This window comes from Teleopsis dalmanni, chromosome 2 (genome assembly GCF_002237135.1).
Source record: "Teleopsis dalmanni isolate 2A chromosome 2, ASM223713v2, whole genome shotgun sequence".
Taxonomy (NCBI): domain Eukaryota; kingdom Metazoa; phylum Arthropoda; class Insecta; order Diptera; family Diopsidae; genus Teleopsis; species Teleopsis dalmanni.
Genome location: NC_051847.1, coordinates 147,229,151 through 147,245,328, shown reverse-complemented (window position 1 = coordinate 147,245,328; position 16,178 = coordinate 147,229,151). Strand labels below are relative to the sequence as shown.

The 16,178-nt window shown below is 28.7% G+C and overlaps 1 protein-coding gene across 4 annotated transcripts in view; it reads left to right on the top strand.

Annotated features, from left to right (window-relative positions):
• Window positions 1-16,178, top strand: part of LOC119679464 (unconventional myosin-XVIIIa) — a 90,476-nt gene that overhangs the window by 6,520 nt on the left and 67,778 nt on the right. Inside the window, exon 1 of one of the 4 annotated variants that reach the window (XM_038091825.1) lies at window positions 9,177-10,172. The exons of the other annotated variants lie outside the window; for them this stretch is intronic. Within the exon in view, the coding sequence (XP_037947753.1) occupies window positions 9,207-10,172 (966 nt within the window). The 5' untranslated portion in view covers window positions 9,177-9,206. Of the gene's footprint in view, window positions 1-9,176; window positions 10,173-16,178 lie in introns of those variants that run through there. 4 annotated transcript variants of the gene reach the window in all.

Here is a 16,178-nt window from a genome sequence, read left to right as displayed (position 1 = left end):
AAGCTGCTTACAAATGTACTAATATTAAAAATCTAAAGCTTGTAAAAGCTATTTTACAGTTATTTTCATTGTAATGTAAAATTTATAATGTTTGTAAGTAGATAATTTTTTATATGGTCTTCCTTATATGACAGAGAGGTTTATCTTTTTCAATTTCGGTAATAGTGATTTGTTTTGTGCCTTATTTTGAATCTTTATTCATTTTGTATGTAGGAAGGTAGGTTTTACAAGATCCTACCCAATTTGTTTAAATATGTAAAAATGTAAATTCATCAGTAATCGTTATTTTTAATTACCAAAAAACTTGTGATGTAGAGAATGTCGTGTATAAGCTTCAATAATATTGAAATCTTATATTAAGTTTAAAGATTACATATTATTCAAAAGATCGACCAGACAAATTTTTCTAGCAATTCCATTGCTATTCGAATTAGTCTTAGTTTAATTCTTCAAAACTAACCTAAATCATGTGAAATTATTGAAATCGGTTTAGTTTACTCCATAGCCTACATATATACCGAAAGATTTAAATTAAACTAAATTTAATTAAAATTGATTTATATATTAGGTCGGTTTAGTTTTGAATATAGATTCCTCAACACTGATCGTTAATGGTTAATAAAACGGATTCCAAATTTTGTTATACTATATTTTATTATCACAATTGGTGCAGATTGGCTTATATACTACATAAACATATTTAATTTATCTAAATGTTTTCTGAATTAACAAAATTAAATTTAATTTAATTAAATTAAATTAACAACTTCTCTAGTTTTCCTTGATAAAACTAGTGACTATAAAGCTTCCTCTTCTCTTTGAAGAGTATATAAGCGCGTTTACCATATATCCTGAGATAAGATTTAAGATTTTAAGTTGTATATTTGTGATATTCGTTAGGTTTCTTTTTCTATAAGTTTTCATAATAAATAATTATAAAATAGATTTGAGGAAAAGGCTTAGAAAGTGTTCGTTTGTTTATTTTTCTTCCTATTTTCTTTCTTGTGTAAATCTGTTAAAGGTGGTCCTAGAAATATTTTTTTTCTTAATCAGTAAAATATTGTTCTCTTTTTTAAATTTTTTTTTATTCTTATAACATAATGTAAGATAATATAACCTTTGTTCTAGATTAAGTAAAGTATTAACAAAAATAAACTATTAAGTGAAATGAAGTGTACCTATTAAAATATCTTCTCATAAAGTGCAAATATTATTCTTCTAAAATGGAGAAATATTAACACGTATTGTTGAGTTTTGTTTACAAAAATATTTACGTATTTATATACTTTGACTTCTTGCGAATATTGGCTTCATTAAATTGTAGCAAATATTTGCATAAATAACTTGTCTCTAATACGTTTTGTGCTTGTTTCTGTCTTAGCAAGAAAATTTATTTAAGTCTAAAAATGAAATAAAGTGAAGCCAAAAAATTAACAAAAATAAAATTAAATACAAAAACTGCAACAAAAATAACATTAAAGAAAAATTAATTTCGTATTTTTATCAAATAAAGGCGTGTGCGGTTCGTTGGCTTAAAATCACCTACAAAAAGCATTTACGGGCTAAACGCACCACCCGTCTTTTCAGATACATCAACACTCAATATATGCACTCTGTCTTCATATAAAAAGATACAAATCTGAAAGACCACGTGCTGCACCTAACATTGTAGCACCCGAACTCGAATTGTAGCGTGCAGAACGAGTTATGTGTTATGTATATAATTATTAATAACTCCAAATATATCTTTTTATTATGCAACCAGTAGCGGATTAATGTACTTTACCTCTTGCAATACTTTTGCATTTATTAGTGTCATACAATTCTCTATTTTAATAGCAGTAATATAATTTTAAAAGTCAGGGTTAAACCAATTAATTTGCTAGAGTCATCGGATTATAATTAGATTTTCACTAACTACATACTGCTGCTTCAAAGCATACTGCTTAAATAATTTCTAAAACTATATTACTGAGCGCTTCTGAATGTATAATTTAACTAAAAAATGTTTATTGTTTTTAACAAGTCATTATTTTTAAAAGTATAATTGCAGTTCATTATATTTACCAGTAAAGGCTAAAGGGTCTTTCATAATTTTTTTCGTTTATCGTCTTTTATAACATATGTATAAGTTAAATATAATATAATAACTATTAAATATAATAACTATTAATTAAAATGAAACTTTTAAAATATTTAAAAAACAGTAGGTAATTTGAGAATTCCTATTTTATTTTTGTATTATAATTTTTTATTATAATTATTATTTTTTTTACCAGTTTACAAGTTTCTCTCAGCTACCTTCTAGATAACTATAGTTAACAGACTATTATTAAGAATTTATTCTAAATAGACCGCAGTGCAAAATTCTATTATAATCTGCTTTTACTTGTGTAGAGCATAGTGCCTATGCACGACCTGGTCAATAAACAAATGGTCATATGTTATGATAAGTATAATATCTGACGATATAATATTTAATATAATATATATATTAATATAATATAATAAATAATATCTTACTAATATGTTAATTACCAAAACTATGACACGTGTTTAAAAAATTTTGTATTCAACATATAATTAATCATTAATAGTTTTTTATTGCCATATATGAAATAATCTCAATTAAATTTGATACAATTTTACTAACAACGCTTCAATATCTCAAATCTTCGTAAAAAATGCACTGCATCACAATTTACAAAATATCCATCATAATCTCTTCATCTCTTCTTCTTCATTTTCATTTGACGATAATTTTTTATTATTATATATATTGAATATAATTTTCCTGTAGAAGATAATTTATTCGTAATGAAATTTGTGAATTTGGGACATGATAACTGAGAAAGTGTCAAGCGGTTATTTTGGTGATATAAAAAGGATTTTCTTATCAAATGGGAACTCTTTTCAATTATTACATTGTTAAATTTATATAATAATATAATAACAATAATATAATATAATAATAATAATAATTATATAGTATATTCTAGTTATTGTGTGGCCCTTCTCAAGATAATTATTTAGCAAGGTTGTTCCAAAAAACATTTGCCATGATCTTTTATGCTTCGTTTGGCTTCAATAACTGTAAAAAGTCTTAGAAATTATTAAACGATTGCGTGTTTAATCTAAAGTCAGTAAATGGGATAGCCAACGTGTTGAGATATTTTTTTGTGCATAAATCTTTATGTAAAACTTCTCAAATGTGCTCAACAAACTCTACGATTTGGTCCCCCACAACGATCTTCATCAACTAAGTTTAATCTTAGCCACTGACCTGTTGCATGTAGTTGAGTTATTATATACAAGGTGAGATGAAAAAACTGCAACCAACTTCAGACTGCTGTCATTTCTAAACCGCTCGTCCCACAGCTGTCAGATTTATTCTAGTGACAGCTCATTATATTGTTTACAAGCGCACAAAAGCATTTTGGTGGGAATTTTTCAAAAAAAAAGTTATTTGTGATGGAATTCAAGCGTGATAGTGTGATTGCTTTGCATTTGGCTGGAAAACCACAAGTGGCTATCGTTAGAGCCCTCCAGCATTTAGAAGTGAATAAATGTTTTGTGTCTCGTACCATCGCTCGTTACCATGATACTGGTAGCGTAGCCCGACGTCAAGGAAGTGGACGAAAAAAAACAGCAACATCGGCAGAAATGGTTCGAAAAGTGAAAAAGCGAATTGAACGAAATCCGCGTCGCAGTGGACGAAAAATGGCTCGTGAGCTGAACATATCGCAATATGCCATTCGGCAAATATTGAAAAATGAGCTTGGACTAAAGCCATTCAAGTTCCAAAAAGTGCAAGATCTTACTGATGCGCAAAAAAAAGTTAGACTCGAAAAAGCTAAAGAGTTGTTTCGCTTGGCCGAAAGTGGTGAACTGCCGAATTTGGTTTTCTCCGATGAGAAACCATTCGTTATCCAGCAGTTTGTAAACAAACAAAATGATCGTGTTTACTTGCCAGAGAGGTCAGCTGAAAATTTGCAACTTCGGTTGGCCATCACAACTCAAAAGCCGGCCATGGTGATGGTGTGGGCCGCCATAACAGCCGATGGTCGCTCGCCGCTCGTATTCATCGACCGTGGGGTCAAAATAAATGCGCAAATCTATCGCGAAAATATTTTGGAGGGAGTTCTGAAGCCCTAGGCACGCAAACATTTCGGCCGCAGACCTTGGACATTCCAACAGGACTCAGCACCATCGCACTCAGCACGCGCCACCCAAGAATGGTTAAGAAATGAGGTTCCTCGCTTCATTTCCACCGCAAAATGGCCACCAAAATCTCCGGATGCCAATCTGTTGGACTATTGTGCCTGGGGTATTTTGGAAAGCAAGGTTGGCACTAAAAAATTACCAAAGTGTCGATCATCTCAAGCAAGCGCTTCGCCGAGAATGGGACAAAATACCGCAGAGCCACTTTCGGGCAGCGTGTGATGGTTTCATTGGCCGTTTGAAGGCCATAGTTCGTGCCAAAGGTGGCCAATTCGATCTAAATCTAAACCGATTCTCAAATTTGATGTTATTTCCGACATTTTTTGCTTTCATTCAATAAAATTTAAAAAAAATGAAAAAATTATGGCGTTTTACTTTGTTGCAGTTTTTTCATCTCACCTTGTATGCGCTTGCAATTTCACGAACATAAAGTCGGGGATTAAAAAAATTATAAAAAATAAGGCTTTGTGAACTTTATAAATATCTCTTATATAAAATTTAATACACACAAAAGTTATAGTATATAGGGTCTTAAGCACAGAGCAATTATTAAATTGTACGTAGAGTATTAATTCTATTGTGAAGTGTAGGTGCTTCTTGGAATGTAGTTTGAAGCACTCTGCGATAGATTATAAAATGGATAAATTTCGAGTAATACAATCGAAAGCAAAATAAGATATGACCCTGTTTTAAAGAAAATGGGATCAATAGTATCGGAATTATTTTGAATAATGTATATTTGCAATCACTAAATGATGTAGATTTATATTTATATTGGTTTAAGTTTCTTCTGTAATTTATCTGAAAAATAAATAAAAGAAAATTTGTTTACCAATATAATTGCTTTTAAGTTTACATTCATAAATCTGTTTTTATAATCTAAACAGATCACCCATATCTATTTCCATAATGTTAATTTTTGAGTTCAGAACCAGAACAGTTTATCTCTTACTGTTTTTTCATAAAGTAAATAATAGATAGGTAAACTAAGAGTTAGATCTCATTAGTTTAGTATGTATAGTAATTGTTTCAATTAGAAAATTCTAATTTTAAGTACCAGAAACAAAACCTAATCCGAAAATAAAAACCTAGTAGTTGCTGATGTCTTAAACATTGCCATTAAACTGTTATTTCATAAAGGTTTGTTTTATTAAATAACTTTATTATCTTTTGTACAAGTCTGGCAACTACAAAAGTTCATATATTTCGATGGCAATAGTTACGGTCGCTACAGCGACTAACTGCAACAACTCTAATTACAAAAACATCAGCAGCAACGGTATGTCATGTTGCTGATCACTTCACCTAGTCAACGATCTGGTCTGCATATTCGTGCCCACGCAAGTCAAAGGGGACTATGCACCGCGCCTAATTGAAACATGAGTTTTTGTTTTTATTGCTGTACTTCAAATTTTATACGGGCGCGCAGCGCTCTCAACTCCAATCGTGTTGTGGACTCGTCATCGTCGTGTGTAACTTTGTCAGTGACTGCTGTGGAACAAAGTTAATTCAGTCACCAAACAGCAGTACGCTAAGAAACATTTCGATTCGAGGAACGCGCTATTAATACCGCTTAAATAATTTGTTGTGCTGTTGAAAAGATAAAATAACAAAAAAATCTCTAAGATATTTTCGGTTTGACTTTTTAACTTGGCTCTAAGCGGCTGCTTTATGTACGTTGAAGTGAATTTAAGTGCTGTGCTTGTGCTTGTGCTTGTCATTGTTGTTGTTATTAATTTGTTTACATGCGCAGACCGCCTGCCAGACCACAAACGAGTAGTGCACATTGCGATAGCGTCGGCGGTGTCAGCTTCTTTTAGTACCGCGTACACTGTCAAATCAATTTAACGCGATCTTTAGAACGGGTTTATCTTATGGATACGTGTGGAGTTATTTAATTGTTTAATACGCTTGAGTTTTTTTTAAAATATACAAATTTCATTCATTAATTTAAACAATATTTTTTAAAGTACTACTACTACAAAACGTTGGCATTCGAACTGCGGCATTGTAGTTGTGTTTTTTGATTCTGCACTTTTATTTTTGAAATGAACTCGGTGTTTAATTATTGTTTAAATGTCTTACAAACATTTATGCTTATCACGTGTCAAATAAAGTTAAATTATTTTATTTGCACATTTGCACATCTGTAAATAAATTGATTTTGTAAACATATTGAAAAACCAATAATCAAGCTACTGTCAAGTCAATACAAGTTTCAAAGCTCGATCTTAACACATAAATTTAGTGCCACAAATATTAGCGCCCAATTGTTGAAAAACAAAATTTTTAAGCATATAAATAATTTTGTAACAGATTTGTTTATATTTACTTTAACTATTTAGTACATTTGCTTTGAAGATATATACCAAGATTTTGGTTTGTGTAAGTGCACACAATATTTAAATCATATAAGCCAAAAATCATATTACAAATTTTCGTTTTAAAAGATTTTCAGAATTGTAAGATCTTATATACGAAATATGTTTTTAGTTAAGCAAAATGGTTATATATTCTAACATACTGAAGCTGCTATCTACGTAGTATTCTTTACTGGTCTGACTTTAAAAAAACACCAAAGTATTTGAAAGTTTTAATAATTGCTTTACATTGACATTAATAATGATATGATTTAATCATAAATAATTTGAAACACCCTTTTGCTCTCTGTATGCTTACTGCAGTCTTCTTTATACTATAATTACATAGTAAAAAAGGAGATTTAATAAAACAATCACATATAATCTATCTTAAATTAGTAGTTTAATATTAATTTATCGCTAAGATTAACTTATTATTTCAATATCGTATAAAAGCAGATACGGTATAAGTTGTATCCTGCTTTTCTATTAATAATTTTAATATATTGAAGGTGTTACTGTGAATACAAAAAATCATATATTGCTCAAAAATTCCTTATATCGAATTAGCATTCCTATATTTGTACTTAGACTTAACAATTAAATGTTTGAATCCATATTATAATCTCATCTTTTTTATAAAACTTATGTTTGAAATAGCTTTCTTAAATTTTTACATATATATAATAACTAATCATTTAGATTCAACTAATTATTTACTTTGACCCCGTATTCTTTATGAAACTACTATAATTTCTATAAAACTTTTATGAGATAAAAAATGTGTAATTAATCAATTCAACTGAATCGAAAAATCCCTTTGAAACAATACTAATTTTTTCTTGACAGAAGTTTTTCATAGTGTATTCTCAAATAGTATGTATCCAGGAAGAGCTCTAGTTTAAAACCTAGAGCTGTTCCTCTCTTTAAACCATCTTTTGTTTAAGCACAATTTACTTAATTGTTGTTGTTAAAAAAATGTCATATAATGTCCTTATTTTGGTCCACAATCCAGTATAAATTTTGTCTAGATTAAATAGCGGAATTTCCCCACCTATATAACAAAAGCAGTAAACCTTCCATCTTGAAGGAAAAAATACTTATTTGACAATGTAACTCACACACACTTTAAAATTTTACACGTTTGCTTACTAGATAAAATAAAGTGTGATTAATAAATTGGTCTAAATCATGGCTGTTCAAAGTAGGTCCCACGGCCCACAACATTTTAATTAAAACATAGATTTTCTTTATTTTTACATTTATTAAATGCTTTATTAGAGAAACTGCAATTCGCAGGAATATGATTTCATATACATTTCTGACTAAACTCTATATTTAAAAATTATAAAAGGAAAAGTTTACCAATTCTTTTTCTAATCTTTAATTCTTTGAATGTTACTGAAGAGTAATATCAACTATACGTTAATAACTGAATATATGGTAAGAGAAAAAATATAAAGATAGTTTAGAGAAACAGTATTTATATGTAATCAAGTAAAATAAATATATATGTATATATGTATGAACATAACCATATTGCCAAGAAAATGTTTGCAATATATAAGTATATAATATTTTTACGTGAAAGCACTAATAGTAAATAAATTTACAATTTAAATAAATGTTAATTGTTTTTTAACTTAAATGGAAGTACAAATATTTGATTTAGAACTAAGAATATGAAAAGAAAATATTTGCAATTTGCAAATATTATTTATGACTAATATTATCTATATGACAACATTAAAATATAAATATTAACATACCTAAAATTTATTTGTGTCTATATACCAAACCTCTACTCCAAAAATAAACTAAAGTTTAAAATTGGATATTCAAGCTAACTGAGGCATATTAGATTTAGACGGATTTAATTGCCGATCTAAGATTATTTTTTATTTATTTATTTAATGAAGATTAATTGTAATTTGAAACCTTTCAGAAAACGTACTGTAGATATTTAAGTACATTATTTGTTTTGCTGCTTAAACGCTTAAGCTTAAGCTGTCAGTAAAGTGTGGGTTTTACGTATTTGTTGCTGCTATTGCCGCCGTGTAATCCTGAATTGTCTATTTTAAGAATTTAGACACTTTCTTGTGTAGTTGAGATAAAACACTGAGATTGTAACACGATTCCTATAATACAACAACATCTTAGACGCATGAGTTATGAGTTTAGGCCGCATTTGTCAAGGTTACGTTCATTGCAAGTCTTGTTAGCTGGTCTTTACTTATTTTCTATTTTGTTAATTCTTCTCTAAGACGGCAACGTCATGGTATTCAGTTGTTAATATTGTATGACTTGGCTATGCTTGAGATACTGGCAATTGTTGCTTTAACCATGACAATTGTTAATTTAATAAAACGCAAATAAATAGGTAAAAGATATAGCGAATATAAGAGAACAATTAAACTGGAAGTGCAAAAATTAAATAAAACAAAAAAATATCGAAAAATGTACAACAAATACACTGGAAAAATTTAACGAACATATTTAATTTTTTAAAAAAGTTTTAATAAATAATTTCATTAAAAATGTAAAAAAAATTGCAATGTAAAATTTCAATGTAAAATGTAAAAAATTGCAAACGATTCTGTTTAAACTTTAAACTGAATAATAGAAATGTTTTTAATACCGAAATCATTTGAACAATCTCTGCGCTCTACTATTGTACCAGCTAAACCAGCACAACCAGGCTCAGGATTGAATCCTGAATTTCACAAAGGTTGTACAGGCAAAGCGCATGCCTGTGGTACTGTCAAATCAAAACTACAACAAAAAGTTAATGGAAATGGTGTGGTGAAAACACCCTCACCAGCAAAAGACACCAATGTTCAGCAGCGTAAGAATAGTATAAGTTCAGAGACTATCAGTGATAGTGGTTCTGAACATTCTGCCACTTGGCAAAGTATTGCTGCAACCACGGCACTACCAACGATTACGGATCATAAAGTAACTGAAACAACGAAATTAAATAAAATTAATAAGAAATCGATTATTCCTATAACAAAGGATTTTATAACACCGATTAAGATTGTTAAAACCAGCGAAACACCGAAATCTCCATTACTCAATAGAACAATAAATAAACCTGTAGTTGGTAATCCAACAACTCCATTAACGCCAAGTATCACTCAACGACGCATGCGTTTACTAAGTGATGGCGATAATTCGGTTACGGATTTTGCTTCTAACAGTAATACGTCAATCTCTAATTTACAACAACAACAACTGCAAAATTTTGAGAGAACGCAACACAATCGAAGCTTCCGCGTTAATCGCACTCGTCAAAATAGTTTAAAAACAAGTGTAAGACCGCCTTGGAATTGTGCCATTCCAAAAAATTCCCAGCCACCTTCAATCTACAGCACTGCCAATAATAATAGCAACAACAACAATAATAATACTAATAGTGTTAACCAGAATAATGGTTCCATCAATGTTCTTAGTAATCGCACGTACCGAAGTTCATTCAGACGGCGTGATACAGCTAATTGGCAAACCATTTGGGACCGTTCACTATCTTTAAGAGGTTACGGAATCACAAGTGGAGTTTATAAAAACTACGACGAGGCTATAAAAAAAAAGGTTTGAGAAAGTTTTTGCTTTTAGTATTTAAATATAAATAACTTATTAATTTTTTTTACAAACTTATTTATGGTATATATAAATAAGGACCTCTATCTATACCAGTTGCGATCTCTCTCATAAAAAAAATATTGTTCTTATTTATCCGTGATAAATTACATTCTATAAAGAATGTATGACACATTTTTTTTTTGTGTTTTATTTTATTTCTTAAATATATCAGTCTACATATTCCATATGAACTATATAGTCTACATTATAGTACATATGAACTATAGTGTACGTCAACTTAGGTTATTAGTATATTTTTGGTTTAAAATATTAGTGTACATTCATTACACAATTTGATTTTGATTTTATAAAAAACTAAGATAATTTTATATGCTTAATTTTTGCATTTAATTAAAGTGATTTTTTAACCATTATATATAAAAAAATACTGTGTATGAAGCAGTATTAAAATATCATTAATAATACGTATATTAAACTCCCAATCTCATATTTAAAAATTGAGAAGTTATAAGTCATATTTTGAAATTTTCTTTAGCTCTTGCAATTGCTTCCAACTCATGTTGGTTTTGCTATGAAACTCTAACCGCCATTGTTTATAGATCATATGTACTTTTAGTTTAGAACAGTGCACATGTTGTAAATATAATTTTTGCAAACAGTTAGACTTGTTAGATCTTACATTTTTTTTTCGTACAGTAACGGTGTTAAGGGATTTTGTCATACATTACACTTCACAACCATAAGAAACTGTCTATCTATGCAATGTCTGATATGAAGGTGTTTGTGTTTTTCGGTAAAGGATTGGCGTTTAAGATCTTTTTTAAATTTAATAAATCATGTGTTTTCTTCTTTACGCTATCCACTGATATTGTTTTCGCAAGATCTAAGCCTATATCTTGGCGTAATAAGCACATTTGTCTGATTATAAACATGGTATAGTCTGCAAAGGATCAAAAACGAATTGGTAACCAACTATTCTTACATATCATTCAATGTATTAGAATTGTCATACTAATGGGATACTGTTTTATTGTTGAACACCCTGACAGATAATAAGCAGTTAAAAGCTTTATGTAAGTATCTTCATGCTTTTTAAAATTATGTTATTTGCAATATTTGTATTTCAGAGGTTTAACTTCTAATTCACATCAAAGTAGTAAATTAAATGTTTTATTTTTAAAACTCATTTAAATTTAGATCTGAAAATTTCTATTTATATCGTTAATATTTAATCGACTTTTTTAGAGTATAAGATTTTATTTAAATCTCATAGAAAAATGATACAGTTTGGCAAATTAGATTGTGATCTAAAGAAATAAATAACAAATTCCCATTCTAATCAGCTTTTAATCTTTATTATATTAGTCAACAGTTTTAAGTATTCAACTATCTAAACTATCTAAAATATGTACATAAATTACTCTAAATAATACAAATAATATCAAAATTTTATGACCAATATGTGACACTTTAAATTGTAGGGCATTAAATTACAACGAAAATGTTAATAAGATCATTTGATCCGAATTTCTTTATCTCATAAAATAACTTTCTCAGTATTTATCTTTGTTTTATTTTATTACATTTTTAATTTATTTACTTTCTGCTTCAATAAAATATATTGCATTTTTTCAAGAAACTTTATTTTGAACTTAGCCGTTGTATTTCATTGATTTTATAATATTTTTAATCAATTGAACAATCGATCGCCAATAGCGTTGGTGGTTGGGATCTCATATATCGTAAACATGCATATCGAATACATGGAGCAAATTTATCTATGCATACCAAGCTATCAAGCTACATAGTTGGATGGAAGCTACATTCACACACGCTGATTATAAGTTATGGGATTTCCTTCGTGCCATGCTGTTCATGCTCGTTAAAATTATGGTGTGCCTTATACTTATACTGATGTGTATTTCGGTATAAAATTTTCGATTATGTCTGTTTATGCGGAAGTTTCCATTTGTCGAAGTGGAGTCATGATTACCTTCGCTTAAAGTTTTTGTACTGTAATTTCAGCATATATTTATGTTATATCAGATTGCTGGCACAAATGTGCATATTGATCGTCAACATAATTGTCATACGTATTGCTTGACACAAGCTACCTCATTCCTCATTCCTCATTCATATTTTCTTTCTCTGTTTGGCTCTTCAATTTTATTTATTACTTTGCTGCTATTACTAGTAGTGGTCAATGAACTTTGACTAACTGCAGTTCTAATAATAAAAACTTCTATTTGGGCACAATATTTAATTTCTAACCATTTAGCTTCTGGATACAGTTATGTCGGTTCTACTTCTTTTGTTTTAGAAAAACAATTTTTAATTCAAACATAAATCAAACATTTTTCTTAACAGTTTATAATTGTTTCATTAATAACAATGAGTTTTATTAAAGTTGTCAGTATATAATTTTTTATTAACCAGAGTAAAAACGGTTGTATATTTACAAAAAAAGAATGAATATTCAAAATTATGACAAATTGTTTAGTAACGTTTAAAATCGAGAGTCACTTCTGAACTGCAAAAAGAAAAACAGAAACTGATATTAGTTGATATTGATGATTTTTAATTTTGACTAGTAAGCAAATTACTTTAATTTATTTTATGCTTTCTTTTAACTAGTTATTCGAGGAGTATACAATTCTCAAGAAATGAATTAGAAAATAATCAAAATAAGCTTAAAAACACCGCTTTGATATTTAATGATTCCACTATTGGTTATAATATTGTCATTAATAAAAATTAAATAATATTGTCACCTCAAAATTAATTATATTTCTATACTATAAAGAATATATCACGTTCGCCTAATTTATAATGAAGTAATATAAATCTATGCTAAGTCTAAACAGCGCTGTTTTATAGCGCTGTTTATATAGCGCTGGTCATTGACGTTATCCATTACTTAAAAAAATCCTTAACATAATTTAACAAATTTTTTGAATTGTAATTTAACGTCAGTAATGACGGTAGTGACTATTTTAATAAATAGAAACTATTATATTTAATAGAGAGGTTTCGAAAAGTAGTGAACTACAACCATAAACAATTTTTTATATAATATAGATTTTTAATAACGTGGAGTGACATTAGCATGACTTTCTCTGTATTACACTCATAGATTAGGTTCTCTACTTATCTATGAAAAGAATAATATAAATAATGTCTACAACAAAATTAAAGTATTGAAATTTGGTTATTAAAAATAAATATATAATAATAAATGAATTCAATTATTCTATAGCTGGTTTATGATTTCGTTCTTCGACTTTTCACAGCAAATTAACAAAACTCTAAGTTTGAACATAAAAAATATACAAGTCGTCAAGTACGGCTTTGCGTCAGTTGACTTATGAGCACTGACTGTAAGCTTTAAATTTGACAGGGTACGAGCTCAACCCTTGTGTATTTGCAGTCTCAAAAAACATTATTTACTAATAATTAAATATAAGAAATAATTCTAAGACCAGTGATGATGGGTATTTGGCAATACTCAAAACAAGTATATGGTCAGTCAAATATTCAATTAAATAAAATAATATCAATAAAGTTTTAAAGGTATAAACTCGAAATGTCACAAAGCTCAAGTTTTCCAAATGAGAAAAAAAATCTATACAAAAACTCCGTATAAGAATTTTTAATGAAAAAAATCATTGAAAAGTAAAATGAATGAAAGAATTGGTAAGTAAGACTTCTTTTTTTTATAGAAGAAACTAAACGGATTCAATTAATCTGGTTATTAGTTTACAAATAGTACTACAAAGATTTTAAAAATCTTTTCTAATTTGTCGTTTAAAAATGATGTGTTAATATTGCTCCTTTTTTGATATAGTCAATCATAAACTATAACAAATTGCGCGTATAAACTGTTTTCTCATTTCTTAAAGTACGGTTTGCCCGAAAACTAAACCAAACTCACAGCGATGCTTGTAGGAAATGCAACGAGCCGAATGCAAAGGAAACTCTGGAGCATCTACTATGTAATTGGCCGGCTCTCTCGAGAACTCGACAAAAATACTTGGGGAGTCTTACTTGTTAGTTTTATAGGACTGGAGCACATACCTGAGGTTTCTGTTGGAATCCTGTTGGAAAAGTTGCTAATGAAACGCGCATCCTAAGTGATGCACACAATCGCTAAAATAAGACTCTGATCTGTTATCGCAATGGATTTTAATGGTCTAAGCGTGGCCTTTTTGGTCTGCCAGCACAATCTAATCAAATCTAAAGTACGGTTATCAGGACATCTTTACTGTTGTGTCTACTTGCGCTTCTAGAGTAAGGTTTTATCTAAAATTAAAAATTGATAAAAAGGAACTCATTTAAATTGCAACTATATATTTTGAAACACTCCTTGAAAATGTTTACATGGATCGCTATTGATCAACTTAGTAAAAGCGACAAGAAACAAGACATTTTCTTAAAATTTCGACAATTCCATTGCTAGATATTTTAACTATTGAATATTTTCGACAACTGTTTGACTTATTGACTTATCCAACAGCTATCCTTTAATTTTGTTTTATATTACATACATATACTATTTTTAAGTTTTAAATTGGAGATGAAATTAGTATTATTCAAACAAGTATTTAATCATTTGAAAATTTCTTCAAGATGTGAATATTCTCAGTATTTCTTTAATTAATACTAATTAAAAAGCACACTAAAAAAAGGTTAGTTGTCTTAGTTCACATATAACCTAGAACCTCGTCATTAGAGATTAAGGTTGTCAAAAATATTTATTATGACTACTTCTAATAAGATTTCAATTGGTACAATAGTTTACGTTAAAAGTCATACATCTTCACCTGTCATTTTGTTTATTACTTAGATTATGTAAAGAAAATCAAGCGGAAAAATTTAATTACCATAAAAGAAGAATCCTAAACACACCAAGTTGTATGATCAAAACTGCATGGAATGAATTTTTGTGTATCTTTTGGCGCGGAAACATGGAAATATCAACATCGCCACAAATGTTCAAAAAAATATATGATATGATGTTTACAGTTGTCTAGTAGTTCTGTGGTTCAGCATGGAGGTGTGGACAGAAGACTCAGTTTAATGAAGCCTGTGGAGTAATGTACACAAAACTAAAATTATAGACAACAACAACTGCAGTTGCCACACAAAAGTTGTTTATTTTGTGTCTACAACTAATTAGAAAATAAAAAAGTTTTAGAAATCAAATTTAGTAACTTCTAAAAATATCTGTAATCTTGTGGATTACAAGATTAAAATACAAAATAAATGTTTAACCAAAACCAGATCAAAATATCTTTAAGAGGCTGCACAAATAGTAAACTCTGCTTTCAATATATATTGTAATAGGTTATTTCGTATTTATCTTCAAATCTAAAGAATAAAAAAAATGAAGAAAACATTTTATTTTCTAGGAAAATTGTTCAATTGATTTTTTGCTTCTAAAGATAATTTATTCAACTTTTGAAATGCTAAAGGTCAATATAAAACCTAAGTGTTATTAGAAACAGAAATGTAAACAAAATTTATTTCATTTATCAAATTAGTTTTGAAGAAAGCAATATTAGTACATTGTGTAACTTCTGATAATAATATACATAATTGGTACTCCTAATGAAATTCCATTAAAATCTATATAATATAATATCTATATAATTTACAATCAGTACCATACTTTAAAAGATACTGTGATTGTATTAAAAAATAAAAAAAATTTTGTTCGACAGGTAGATATCAGAAATTTGAAGAAATCAAGAAGTTGGGTCTTAATTGTAATTCTACTAAAAATTATACCAAGACTTCAATTCATTTTATTACTTTACTTACTTTTATTAATTACCAATATAGCTTTGCTCTCAATTGTATTTTTTTATAATTGCAAAATGATAATATTCTGTTAAATGGATATATAACTAACGCTAGAATCTTATAAATATTTCTTTTAATTTACTTTAACATGTGACACTTAAGGTAATGAGCTGGTTTGGCATTTCAATTTAA